At 40.7% G+C, this 14073-nt stretch overlaps 1 protein-coding gene across 5 annotated transcripts in view; it reads left to right on the top strand.

Annotated features, from left to right (window-relative positions):
• LOC146510903 (stonustoxin subunit beta-like) overlaps positions 1 to 14073 on the top strand; it is a 360716-nt gene that overhangs the window by 152798 nt on the left and 193845 nt on the right. The window contains exons 11-16 of one of the 5 annotated variants that reach the window (XM_085172837.1): positions 986 to 1159; positions 1731 to 1904; positions 2241 to 2399; positions 2991 to 3164; positions 5760 to 5806; positions 5955 to 6509. In XM_085172837.1, the coding sequence (XP_085028963.1) occupies positions 986 to 1159; positions 1731 to 1904; positions 2241 to 2399; positions 2991 to 3164; positions 5760 to 5806; positions 5955 to 6493 (1267 nt within the window). In that variant the 3' untranslated portion in view covers positions 6494 to 6509. Of the gene's footprint in view, positions 1 to 985; positions 1160 to 1730; positions 1905 to 2240; positions 2400 to 2990; positions 5721 to 5759; positions 5807 to 5927; positions 12462 to 14073 lie in introns of those variants that run through there. The other 4 variants (XM_085172836.1, XM_085172840.1, XM_085172841.1 and 1 more) reach the window with 4 other exon arrangements.

Genomic DNA, 14073 nt, shown 5'->3' with positions numbered 1-14073 from the left:
ATGTTTCCTGAAACTGGCCAATCAAAATGAAGTTATCTTTCTGGGAAGTGGTCCCTCACTAGAATGCAGTTCACCTTGCGTGTCCTTGCTTTTGCTTGGATTTTTTGTGCAATTTTTCATGCAGTTTTACAGGGGAAGATGCTAACCATCGCACAAAAAGCTGGACTTCTGGACATGCTAAAGGAAGGTAGAAGTTACTATATTTTGTGGACCATAAGGCACATCAGATTATAAGGCACATTAAGCAAAATGAAACAATCAGATAAGTCAAACTTTACTCAACTCATTCTTCTTGCTTCCTCTACTTCCGTATCATTGATTCCTTAATGTTGAATTCTCTGGCATCTGCTCTGTTCCCATGTTCTGGACCTGAAAACAGCGTTTAAGCTTTGGTTTGATTTTAAAACACGGGACTGGCGAGGACAGAACCAAATATGAACCTAAACTGGAGAAGCTAATAAAAAACAAACCCCGAAACATAACTCACAGAATAACACGCAAGGAAAAAAAAACTATGGAAATGACACAGGGGATGAAGAGCGGAGAATGGAAAGCAGAGAGACATGGAGGTTACCAAATTACACAGATTTACACAGACAAACCCATGAGGAGAAGAGGTAGACGCACACTATAAGTACAGAAACAAGGTAATCAGGAAATGACACACAGGAGGAACACACAGGTGAACCTAATGGACATGACGAGACACAGAACTTCAAAGTAAAACAGGAAATCACAAACTGTTTGACAATCAAACTCAGGAAGACGAACGCAGCACCGGGAAAGCACACAGGCAGGAACAACAAAACACTAAGACCCAAAACCCTAAAAACAGTTGAACAAAATACCAAAATCGGAATAAATTAGAACACAAGATAATAATAGGAACAGTAAACACAAAAGACTCATTCTAAGGACCCCGGACCAATATTACTTTTCATTGCAAGATTTGACAATGATCATCTTAGTACAAATTGTTTTTCAGACTGGGTGGCTGTAACCTCTCACAGAGAAGCTGTGAAGCTCTGTCCATAGTTTTCAGCTCCCAATCGTCTAGCCTAAGAGAGCTGGATCTGAGTGACAATGACCTGCAGGATCCAGGAGTCAAGTTTCTATCTGCAGAACTGCAACATCCACATTGTACACTGGAAACTCTGAGGTATTTTTTTCTTTCAAATTATTATTCTCTATATGAATCAGGGGAGATTTTGCACTTTTTCTCCTTGGATAGCTGGGATACAGGTTTTGAAAAAGTGTAGCAGAGAAGTACCATGCATGTTTTAGTGAGAGGCTGTCATGAATAGCACCTTTTAGGGAAGACTCTTTTTTTATACAGTTGTTGCTTGAAAGACTGTTCCATGTCAAGTGGATTGTGAGTGTAATACTTATCACACATGAATGTCCTGCTGTCATCTTTTTTTGAGATTGCCTTTCAAGTCATCAGCTAGAAATTTGTGTTAACAGGTTAACAGTTTGTTTTTACAACTTTACACCAGAAAGGAGAAGAGTTGAAGAAGCATCCTTCATGAAACTGTCCACTTAAAATATTTCTGAGCAAGAGTAAACATGAAGGGGGAGGACATAAAGTGGCTTATTTTTGTTATTGAAATGTATTCATTTATATACAGTATTTATTAATATTACATAAATTATATTGGACATGAAAATGTTACTTTTTCTTACCTTAATTCAACGTATAAAGTGATTTCATGCAATACAATTTTTTTCAGACTGAGTGGCTGTAACCTCTCAAACAGAGGCTGTGAAGCTCTTTCCTCAGTTCTCAGCTCCCAGTCCTGTAGTCTGAGACACGTAGACCTGAGTAATAATGACCTGAAAGATTCAGGAGTGAAGCTTCTGTCTGCAGAACTGAAGAGTCCACAATGTACACTGGAAACTCTAATGTGAGATTTGGTTTTGTTTAGAGTTTTTTCAATTTCCTAAATGAATTCACGCAGCAAAAAAATGAATACATTTAGACAAAATAGATTAGACAAAATTAACTGTAACAAATATTGCCAATAGAGTTTAACTATAGTTTTTTTAGGGTGTTATTTTTTAGGATTTCCCACTATTTCTAAGTTTAAGTAAACTGTCAAATTTCTACCCCTTTTGATATCTGACAATAGAGATTAATTAAAAATATATTGTCAACTGTTCCTAAATGTAATAGCTCCTAACTGCACAATGATGAGGTTTTATAAAGAATGTCCTTTTCTTGGTCATGTTTTAATTTTTAGATTGAGCCTCTGCAACCTTTCAGAGAGAAGCTGTAAAGATCTGTCCTCAGTTCTCAGTCTGAGAGAGCTGGACCTGAGTAACTCTGACCTGCAGGATTCAGGAGTGAAAATTCTGTCTGTTGGACTGAAGAATCCACAGTGCAAACTGGAAACTCTCAGGTCAAAATTCAGAATTTTGCACTGATGACAATTAAAAATCATAATCATGTAACCTCATAAAAATCTAACATTTATACAGAATTGTATCTTCCTTTTATTAGAGTAAAGATTTTTCTCTAAAGTCACATTTGTTATTCACCATGATCACCATGATTACTGACAGTTAATCAACAGTATAACCTGTTCCAGAGCGGTTTATGTTCAGTTTGCATTTGCAATCGAGTGGAAGGTCACGTTTTTACCGATTATTTCATTGAGATTCAGTTACGTCTTACTAAGACCAGTGAATGATGCCAAGCTGAAAGTTAATTTTATTAATTTCATTTCATAACAATTTATTTATCCATCTATAAAGTCACAGCAGTACAAACTCTGTGTTGTCATTGTCATTGGAATGCCAGATAGGGTGTGGAAGCAGCTCACAGTTTGAGTTCAGGGGACAGACACCCTCTCTACTTAGAAGATCAGCTTCAAACTTTCCTTTTTGATAAAACTTATAGTTAGAACTGGATCAGGTGACCCTGAACCATCCCTTAGTTATGCTGCCATAGAGATGGATAATAGACGGATTGTTGTTTTGTGTGTCTGCAGACTGTCAGGCTGTCTGATCACGGAGGTAGGTTGTACTTGTCTGGTCTCAGCTCTGAGATCCAACCCCTCGCATCTGAGGGAGCTGGACCTCAGCTACAATCATCCAGGAGACTCAGGAATGAAGCTGCTGTCGGCTGGACTTAAAGATCCACGCTGGAGACTGGACACTCTCAGGTATGGAGAGAATGTCTGATAGGCGAGGAAGAGCCCGACACTGTGACGAGTTAGGGAGGACTCAGGCGCAGATGGGATTAAATCCAATAAAGTGGGTTATTTACAGGTCACAAGGTGCAAAATATATACAAGTGAAGGGGGAAACCACGGGTCCAGGTTACAAAAGGCCAATTGAGGAAGGAGAAATCCTTTCACACTCTCCTACGCGCTGTCACAGTTGTACTCCAAACAGGAAAGGCAGTTGGTCTGAGGAAACATTTCACAGAAAGGATTAATCACTAATGCAAAACTCTCAAACTGGAAACTAACTCCTAAGACAAGAAGTGATGCTGACCTGTCTCACCTATTGATTCAGTGAAGACCTGTTCTGCTTCCCAGCTTTAAGTATCAGAGAATCCTCAGCCGACTAATTGAGAACAGGTGTGCAGACAATGCAGGGACTTGCTGAAAGCTCCTCCCAGGCAAAGTGTCGAGAGAGGGAGAAAGAGAGAGATGCAAACACAAACCAATGTAGCTCAGTGTGGCCAGCCGAGCAGACAGATATCCCAATATATTTAATAGTACAGATTAGAGTAATTTTTGTATAGAGATGATGAGGACACATTTATCCTAGATTTACACAAAACACTAAAATTAGGAAAACTGTTAGCCTATCCTTACCAAAATAATAAAATCATTATCTTTTAATGGGGCAACCATGGCTCAGGCGGTTAGGAAGCACATCTGTAACCGGAAGGTCGCCGGTTCGATCCACAGGCTCTCTGTCCTGGTCTTTGTGTCCTTGGGCAAGACACTTTACCTACCGCCTACTGGCGTTGGCCAGAGGGGCCGATGGTGTAATATGGCAGCCTTGCTTCTGTCAGTCTGCCCCAGGGGGGCAGCTGTAGCTGCAACTGTAGCTTGCCTGTGTGAATGTGAGAGCGAACGAATAGTGGCATTGTAAAGCGCTTTGGGTGCCTTGAAAAGCGCTATATAAATCCAATCCATTATTAATCAGAGTTGTGGTCGAAGCAACTACAGGGAGATGTTCTCTGTTCATTTAATAGGAAACAATCCTGCAGAAATTGATTCATGTATTTCTTGTGCTATTCATAGATTAGGAGTCACAATGTGCTTTCACAAGCAAAAACACACCATTAAATAACAGAACTGAATACAATGCAGTAAAAAATTTATTTATATGACGACCCAGTGTCAAGTGCCAAAAAGGAGCATTTATTGGTCCAAATGCGAAATTGCAAAAGGAGGAAACAAAAGTCCATATAACAGAAATCCAAAGCAGGCACAGGAAAAGTGGACAGTATATACACTCGGAGCTACCTGCAACCAAGAGACAGGTGGGAGCAAAGGACAGGTATAGATGGTGAGAGAAAAGCTGATTGGACAGTGTGTATGTTTTAGCATTGGTCACTTTTTGAATTATTACTGTATGGTATTGATGCTGTTGGTTGTTCTCATTCGGATTTGGAATAAAGATTACAGACTTAAGATTTGTAAAGGATTGGCGGTAGGGGTACTGACCGACAGCCTTTAGTGGTTACTTGAGAATCTCACTGTAATAAACTTTTATAATCCTTGTAAAAAAAAAACCCAACAAGTTCACTCTTTGTAAACATAAAAGGCCTGAAGATCAAGAAATAAAATCCTTAGTGGAGACTTCATAACTGACAGTACGCTCCCGGTAAGAGAAACAATAGATGAGGTGATAGAGGAGCTAATATATAAGAAGGAATTAGTCTGTCTGAGTGATGAACAGGGAAACTGTCTGTGCTGTATTTCACATCAAGATCAAAGAACAGCAGGAATTTACAGCTGGGAAGTTTACCAGGAAGCAACAATGGGAAGAGGTCACTACCACCCTCTACATGAAGGACTAAATGCTCTCCTGCTCTTCTACAATAGACTATTGATCCAGGAGTCTGCTTAGAATCAGAGATAAGGAAAGCTCAGGGGAAAAATGAAATCGTGGGGGCAGTTGTTTTTTGTTTGTTTTTTTGGATATAGGATGTAGACTACAGACCTTAAAAGTGGAGAATGTGGTTTATTAGAGATGACCATTTCAGACACACCTGTGCAGAGTTAGCCAGGTAAATAAATTAGGAGATGAGGTGTGGTTTTCAGTAGCCAACCTAAATGATGTAAATGAATGAGTTGTTCCCGGTCAATATTCTGTGTTTCCTAACAATATCACATACCCAGGCCTAATCTGTTATCTGTTCAAAATCGACTAATTTATTGGTGGATAATCCACTAACATCTTTTAATGCCCACGTTAATGTGATTTCTCTGTGCTGATGACATACTGTCTGTTCTGTGTGGAAATAAAGTAATTCAATGAAACTAGAGAATGTCATTCCTGGAGAAGTTGTGGTGAGCCTCTCCAGTCATATTTCATTCAATACAGTGGTATACTGACAGATCCAGGATCAGTCCAAATCATCATCAGTTTGATCCACATATGGAATGAAGTGTATTTTTGAAAATGTTGGACGGTTCCTTTATCAGTGTCTAACAGTATGCGTATGAGAGCAATGTAATGCCCATGTGTGCATGCTGAAAGAGACTGTCCTGGTCTGACCCCCCTCCTCCTTTCAGGGTGGAGCCTGCTGGAGTCCGATGGTTGAGACCGGGTCTGAGGAAGTGTAAGTGTGTTTTTAATGTGATTCATGAAAACAAAGCAGCACACATTCAACCATCTTCATCATGTCAGGAGTCATCATCAAAGTGTCAATCAATGAATAGATGATGGATCAATAACTGCAGCTGGATTGTGTTTGTTCTCTCCATCAGATTCCTGTCAACTCACAATCGACACAAACACAGTACACACAAAGCTCCAACTATCTGACAACAACAGGAAGGTGACACATGTGTGGGAGGTTCAGTCATATCCTGATCATCCAGACAGATTTGATTACTGGGAACAGTTGCTGTGTAGAAAGGGTCTGACTGGTCGCTGTTACTGGGAGGTTGAGTGGAGAGGAAACGTTTATATATCAGTGAATGACAGAAAAATCAGAAGGAAAGGAGGAAGTAATGATTGTTGCTTTGGACAGAATGATCACTCCTGGAGTCTGTACTGCTCTGCTGATGGTCCTCGTTCTGTTTTTCACAACAATAGACAAACACCCATCTCCTCCTCCTCCTCCTCTCTCTCTAACAGAGTAGCAGTGTATGTGGACTGTCCTGCTGGCACTCTGTCCTTCTACAGAGTCTCCTCTGACATTCTGATCCACCTCCACACCTTCAACACCACATTCACTCAAACTCTTTATCCTGGATTTAGAATTGCATTCATGGCATATGGTTCCTCAGTGTCCCTGTGCTGAGTGGAGTGTAAAGAGTGTCCTCCTGTTAGAGAAACACTCTGACTGTTGAACAGATAGTTCAGTCTGTACATGTCTGTCTCTTTTCACTCAACATATTTTCAGATTCATGGATTCAATCAGTTGATGTTTTAAACTACTGTTCTAACCGATTCCTTGTAAACTTCTTTCTCTTCCGTCCTTTAAAGATTGAAGCTATGATTATTCCAAGATCCACATGTTGTTTTTCTTTTTTTCCACTCAAAGTTTCACAGTGAATATCAGTATGTTGTGTTTCCCTGAAGCTCAGTTCACAACCAGCTCCTCTGCACTCTCAACAAGTCTGATCTCATTAAAATGAATACAAATGTTTGATTTCTCTTTCTTAATGTGATTTTCCCATCATGTCTGAAAATGAAATGGCTAGTCATGGACAGATGGTTACACCCTCATGCAATAAAGAGGATGGATGTTGTGTCATGTCCTGAGTTCGAAAATGTTGAGCAATGGAACAAACCAACAGAGGCCCAGAAGAGTTCAGTCAAACAATGATTTATTGAGTACACGCGTGGGAAGATGTATACTGCAACACCAGCATCGATCTTTTCCGAACAGCTCAATTCAGAATGGTTTCATTCATCAGGGTTACGCCCCTTCATGCGTCACAAATGAACATAATATTCATCAGTTACAGTAAATGGTCAATTTTAAACCCCTAAAATTATACAAAGAAGTTCCTTTTTCTATCACACCTTCCATACAAGGCAAGAAGTTGCAAGCCTAGATGGTCCCTGAGGGCTTGTCCTTTTCTTGACTTGTCGTCTGTCACCTGTTACTAGGCAAGCTCAAATGCAGTTAGAAGCAAAATGTATCTCAGGCCTTTGGCCTAGAATCAATACTGTCATGTGTGTTTGTAAGCGTGCATGCTATTTATCCTTCTATTGCTCCAAGTCCCCCACAATATATCGATTGAGACATCGAGCTCATCGAAGCTTATAACCTTAAATGGACTGAACATCAACTCTCTATAAGCACAATCATGCAATGTATATATACGATGATTATAGCTGCACCTGTAATGAAAAGGTTAATATGGTGACAAACATCTCAATGCAGTATCAATGCTGCAGGTTATATTATTAATGCAATGTTAATATCATCTTTCATCTTTAGTAGGCTTGATTACTGTAACAGCATCTTTACAGGTCTACCTAAAAAATCAGTCAGACAACTACAGCTCATTCAGAACTCTTCTGCTCGAGTCCTCACTAAGACCAAAAAAGTGGACCACATCAGTCCAGCTCTGAGGTCTTTACACTGGCTGCCTGTCCGTCAGAGAATAGACTTTAAAGTTCTGATGCTGGTCTATAAAGCTCTGAATGGTTTAGGACCAAAATACATCAGTGACCTCCTGACCCAGTATGAACCTTCCAGATCCCTCAGGTCATCTGGATCCGGTCTTTTATCAGTTCCCAGAGTCAGAACCAGACACGGAGAAGCTGCATTTAGCTTTTATGCTCCTTATAACTGGAACAAACTCCCAGAAACTCTCAGATCAGCTGAAACACTCAGTTTATTTAAATCCAGGTTGAAGACTCACTTATTCTCAGCTGCATTTAAATAAAGCACCAAATCTGCACTTAAGCTTAAATTTCAAAACTTACATTTTAACTACTGATTTTATCTAGTGTTCTGATTTTATCTGTTTTGATTTTATATACTGTTTTGTTTGTTTGTTTGTTAGTTAGTTAATTAGTCAGTTTATTTGTTTGCTTGTTTTAATAAATTTTAAATCATGCTTTTTATTTGTTTTTGTTTCTAATGTCTCTGTAAAGCACTTTGAATCACCTTGTTGTTGAATTGTGCTATACAAATAAACTTGCCTTGCCTTGCCTTGCCTTAATAATGCCGGTTATATTGTAGCAGTAAAATAATTTATTTTATTTCCACATTCCCTCTCTTGAGCTTTCAGAGCTTTTAGAAAGCTCACCACACCTCGTGTTGTGTCACTCCTTGGTCCATTCGGCCGCCTCTAACTCCATTAATGGCATCATGGCCACCGGAACCACCGTTCCGGGTTCCACTGCCCTTGCTCTGACCCTCTCTAGCAGTCCTCTAGCGCAAGGAATGAGACAACAACCTCAGGTGACCAGTATTCCTAAAAAAGCAGCAATAGAAAGCATGGCAGCCATAAAAAACCCCTCCAAACACGGTGTGCTCTGCAACATATAGACAATAAAACACACTGCCATGGTCAATATTATTGCCTATAATAAACATGTGGTTATAAGGAACATTTTAATAATTTTTTTTGTCATTACCTATCACTGATTTGTGTGTTTGCATTATGTTGTGTTAATTTTGGGCGTTACCATAAAATGTTGCTCCTTTTTATTTATTGTTATTTATATATTTTGAACTCTCAATTTGTTACCACTCCTTTCCGCTGGCGTGGCGATTTTCTGCGATGCTCCCCTTCTTGCTTTGGCCTTCCAGGTGGACTACTGGTCGGCCCGTTGCACAGGTGAGAGGATTTATTCTGCCTCTTTTTATTTCCACCTGTGTTGGGTGGAGATGGCTATTCCTCCACCTGCCTTCCCATCAACAGCTCGTATGGTGTGAAACCTGTGGATTGATTAACAGAACATCTTATAGTCATTAAAACAATTGTCAGGGCTGCAACCCAATTTAAGCCCCATCTGTGAACAGATTTTAGATAATTTGTTTTTCAAATTTAGTTTCATTCTCTCTACTTTCCCTTGAGATTGAGGATGATACACTGTCCCAAGCTTACGTTGTCCCAAGCTTACTCCCAACATCCTCTACACCTCCTTCTTTTTAGGCTCCTCGGTGCTGCCACACCCCCTTTTCCTCTGGGGACGGCTCCTCCTGGGCCTGTCTGGCTTCCTCCTGCACATTGGTGCTTGATTCCTCTTCAGCAGTTACCTGCAGCATCTGCCTTCGTCCTTTGTAACCTGCTGCTTCCTTGGCGGCTTCATCCACTTTCTGATTTCCCTTTGCCACCGTGGTGGTTTCTTGAGAGTGTCCTTTGCATTTTATGATACTCACCTCGTCCAGGTCATCCAGGGCCTTTTCCAGTTCCTCCATTTCTTTCTTGTGGCAAATGTGAGCATTTCCTGCCGTTCTGAACCCCGCTGTTTTCCATTGAGCAAGCTGTTCACTCTCTTACCCTTTGCATCTAAAACTTTACTCAACCTCTTGTTGTGTCAGTGGTGTCATAGTGAATACTTGTGAGCTCATGTATGCCACTACACTGTGTGTGGTCAGCACTTTTAGTGGATGTTCTCTCACTATGTGTGCTGTTTTCTGGATTATTTTTGCTACCCCAGCTGCGTGTTGTGTCTGAATTCAGTCTTATGCTGACATACATGAGTACTGTACTCCCACCCCCTTTTTTCTGAAACAACACACCGTTTACAATTCCGTGTGTTTCAGAAACATCTAAGTAGATAGGTTCGTTATAATTAGGTGTGGCCAGTTTAGTGGCTCTTGACAGTTCTTATTTTAGTGAAATGAACGGCGTTTCTGTTGCAGACGTCCAAGGAAGTTCACTCTTAAGGTTTCGAACCCCCATTTTTGATTAGGTCCCGCAATTGGGCCATTTTGCGTGTATAGTTCGGAATGAACTGTCTGCTGTAACCCGTCAACCCAAGAAAAGAAAGGGGTTCCTTCACTGTTCTTGGCTTAGGGTGTGTCAGAATTTGGTCTCTGTGTGTGTTCAGTAATCCCACTTATTTGTGTTCGATTACACGGCCCAGAAATGTTACTTCTGGTCGGACCAACTACAGTTTTTCTTTACTTACTTTCAAGCCACATTCTGCCAGTCTTTTCAGCACTACAAGCGATGCTTCCGTACTGGCCGCTGCCGACGGGGCTGCAATGACTAGGTCATCAACATACTGTATCAGTGTACACCCCTCAGGCAACTGACAAGGTGACAGGGCCTCCTTGAGCACCTGATTGAAAACGCCTGTGGAGACAAAAGAATGCGTTAGCAAAGTGAATGCATGTCAACCACTTTTGGTCCAATGTAATGGCTGTTAGAGCCGTGTGCGGGTTAGGTACGGGCACAGTGTCAGTACATAGCATGGCGTTAATGGCCCTTAGGTCATGTGCCATCCGGTACTTCCCTGTCCCATGTCTTTCCACCGGCAAAATTGGTGTGTTCCAAAATGATTGTCAGGGCTCAAGTACTCCTATTTTTAGCAGCCCTTCAATGGTTTCTGTAAGGTTTGTGTCTGTACTTTGGTCTATAAATTGGTGTTTCTGACTGGAGCTGGAACAGCACAGGCGAACAGATAGCCAGACCAACGTCCATGGGTCCTCTAGACTACAAAGTGTCAGGCAGCTTTGAGAGCTCAGCAACTGCATCAGTATGATCAGTTCTCACTCTGCCATGTATTCTGGAGATTTCTTGATGTTCTAAAATCACCGCGTCGTTAGACAGACAGGTGATACGGTACGTTTTGCAGGTTGGTGCGTACCAGACATTTGGAATTTGTGTGGACTGCCACCAAGCCTTATCGAGCGCCCGCCTGACCATTGATCCCATTTCCTTCGCCTGATGACCCTCATTGCTCGACAATGTAATGTTTGGGGCCGAATCCGACCCCATGTTGCACCAAGACAGTTGTTCATCTGTTAATTTGACTGCCGCAGCCACACCTTCTGGCCCTGCATGGATATTATGTGAATGCACATGCTGTCTGTGTTGAGCGCTCAGTGGATCTGCGCTCGACAGTGCAGCCTAGGCGGAGTAGTCGAATGCAGATTCACTGAGCGCAGGGCAAGCTAGCGAGACAGAAGTTAAGCTCTCCTTGCAACATTGCAAATTGAACCTCCCCCACCCTCATTCAGATGTGGCGTTTGGAACTATTTTGGTTTTCATGTGACTTATAACCCTGAAGATAAGCGCTAAAGTAAAACAGTATGTTGGATGTGCCACGCAATGCTCAATTACATTGGTGGGAACTAGTGTGTTAGCGCAGTTAGCTCGTTAACGTGTTGGCCGTCCAGCCCCATGCATAGGGTGATCCGCGGTAGCTCGTTAATGGAGATTTGCCGTGTTGTGGCATTAACGTCATTTCAATGAGATTAACGCTGGCAGCACTAGTGGGAACACAATGAATATGACTGCACATTTACTCCGACATCATCCTAGTGCAAAGACAAGTGGAAGCAGACCAAAACAACAAGCACGCATGCTACAAACTTTACCCGAGTCATCTAGACAGCCGTTAGCACATGATTCTCCTTATGGGGACCTGATATGTTTAATATGCTGCTGAGAATATAGCCCAGAAGAAGCGTATAGTATAGCTTTTATTTTGGAAAGAGCCATTTCTCTGTAATAAACTCTCTTTTCCAAAGATGAGTGATTCCTCAATCAGGAAGATACAGGGCTCGCAAAATCGCTAGCCCGACGTGCCGGGGCTAGCGATTTTTCCAGTCGGGCTACCAAAATCTATCTCTGCCCTGCCCGTCGGGCTATTGTAGGAAGGAAAAATATATGTCAATTCTTTTGCATTCTTTCGGAAATGTAGCTGGGTAATTATGTCATTGGCATCGGTGCGCCACTGTCAATATGTGACATATTGAAATCGCGTTTGAATTTGCGCTTGTTTTTTGCTTTCACTTTGCAATCGCATGAACTGTGTGTAGAGAGCGACAGTACTGATTGGTGAGTGACGATAATTTGCGCACCAATTCCTCTGACATCGTCTTATCAATCGTTAGCTTACTATTCAAACATGACAAGTGAAATCTCCCGCAGCAAGCTTAAACATGTGAGAGGTTGATCGCGCAGAGGATCGCTGAGCGTTATGTGAGTGCCTGTGTAAAAGCAGCAGGATATATATTTTAGTTCTGCTGAGCCAAATTACACAGGTCAGGGTGAAGAAGTGACAGCCAAAGAAAAGCTTACCACAAAACGGAAAAGTTATGACAAATCAGACTATGAGGCAAAAAGAAAGTGCAGCTTTATGGTTTCACGGACAAAAGAATTTCGGTGGCTGCAATATGACAAGCTAAATAATAACCAGGGGTGCACATAAGTGGTCCGCAGGTGCGCATTCGCTGTCAAAATAAAAAACGCGAACAAGATAAGAAGTTGCAACGCGTGTTTGCGTACATGAGATTTTCTGGAGGAGGACAGACATTTGTTTAGAACTCTTAAAAATGTCGAAGAAGCTCCTTTAAGCAATTACTTGTTTTCCTCCACCTCCAAAGAAATGTCAGATGGAGTCCGAACCACAAAAGAAGCACGTATTCTCGGAAAAGTGGTTGCAGGAGGTGAGCTGGCAGTGGTGGTGCAGAATGTGCCGTGAAAATCCCGCTCTAGTGGACAAAACCAGTGCCTTTTATATGGACACAAACGCACGTTGCAACTTCTTATCTGGTGCGCGTCTTTTATTTTGACAGCGAATGCGCACATGCGGACCACTTATGTGTACCCGTGTAAATAACATAATGTTCTGCTGGGTGTGTTGTTGGTTTTCCCTCGATTTCTGAGTCGACAAGCGCCTTTGTTACTGGGACCAGTCATTTTAAGAAAAGCCCCCATTAGAACCCATGAGAAATGCAAGAAATGCATTATTGCTCAGTCTGCAATATCTTTCCCAGAACAAACACCGATTGCAAATAACATACTAAAAATAAACCTGAAAAATCTGTTTAGAACAGCGTACTATGTTGCAAAGAGTGAACTACCACTGGCACAATTTAGCAGTCTTTGCAAACTTCAAAAAGCAAATGGCCTAGATCTTGGTTCCACTTGCCTCTTACCCGTGAATTCAGTGGAAATTTCAAATTCAGGATCTGACACAGACTGATTCATGCTCTAAACAGTTCTTACAAGTTCATAGAAATTTCTGTTCAATTAGAACTAAGTATTTGACTTGATGACTGTGATTTCTATACAATGTTGTAATTTGTTTTTCAACAATTTTTTGATTAATGTTTAGTTTCCTTTACAATATTATAATTTAATGTATAATATTGTAAAGGAAACAATACAGGAAACAAAACATCAATCAAAAAATTGCTCTCTTTTGTATTCGGGCTACTTAAGTTTATTTTTGGGCTACCAAAAACTGAAGAGTCCCTGCCCGAAGGGCTACCAGGGACTTTCAAATTTTGCGAGCCCTGAGATATATATTTTTTTTTATTACTTTTTTGTTTCAGCAACATAAATTTAAAAACTGTACTTTTGAGTTAAAATATATATTTATAATTTTAATAAATGACAAATTATAAAGGCATGAACATTTTTTTTGTATCGAAAAAATATCGAACCGTGAATTATCAAACCAAACCGAACCGTGAATTTTGTGTATCGTTGCAACCCTAATATATATATATATATATATATATATATATATATATATATATATATATATATATATATATATATATAAGCTCTGACTTGTATTATGAGTATGAGGTCTGGTAGCTGCAAAGTTGTTTTTTTAAATGCAGCCAGTGCGCTTTTAAACAAACATTTCAAACTATTTACAAAACAATCACATGTTCTGCATTAAATTTGATGTCACACAAATTATTTGTGCCACTCCAAAAAATAATTT

Source organism: Neolamprologus multifasciatus, chromosome 9 (genome assembly GCF_963576455.1).
Source record: "Neolamprologus multifasciatus chromosome 9, fNeoMul1.2, whole genome shotgun sequence".
Classification (NCBI taxonomy): Eukaryota; Metazoa; Chordata; class Actinopteri; order Cichliformes; family Cichlidae; genus Neolamprologus; species Neolamprologus multifasciatus.
Note: the sequence above shows the minus strand (reverse complement) of the source record. Positions and strands in the feature narration are given on the sequence as shown.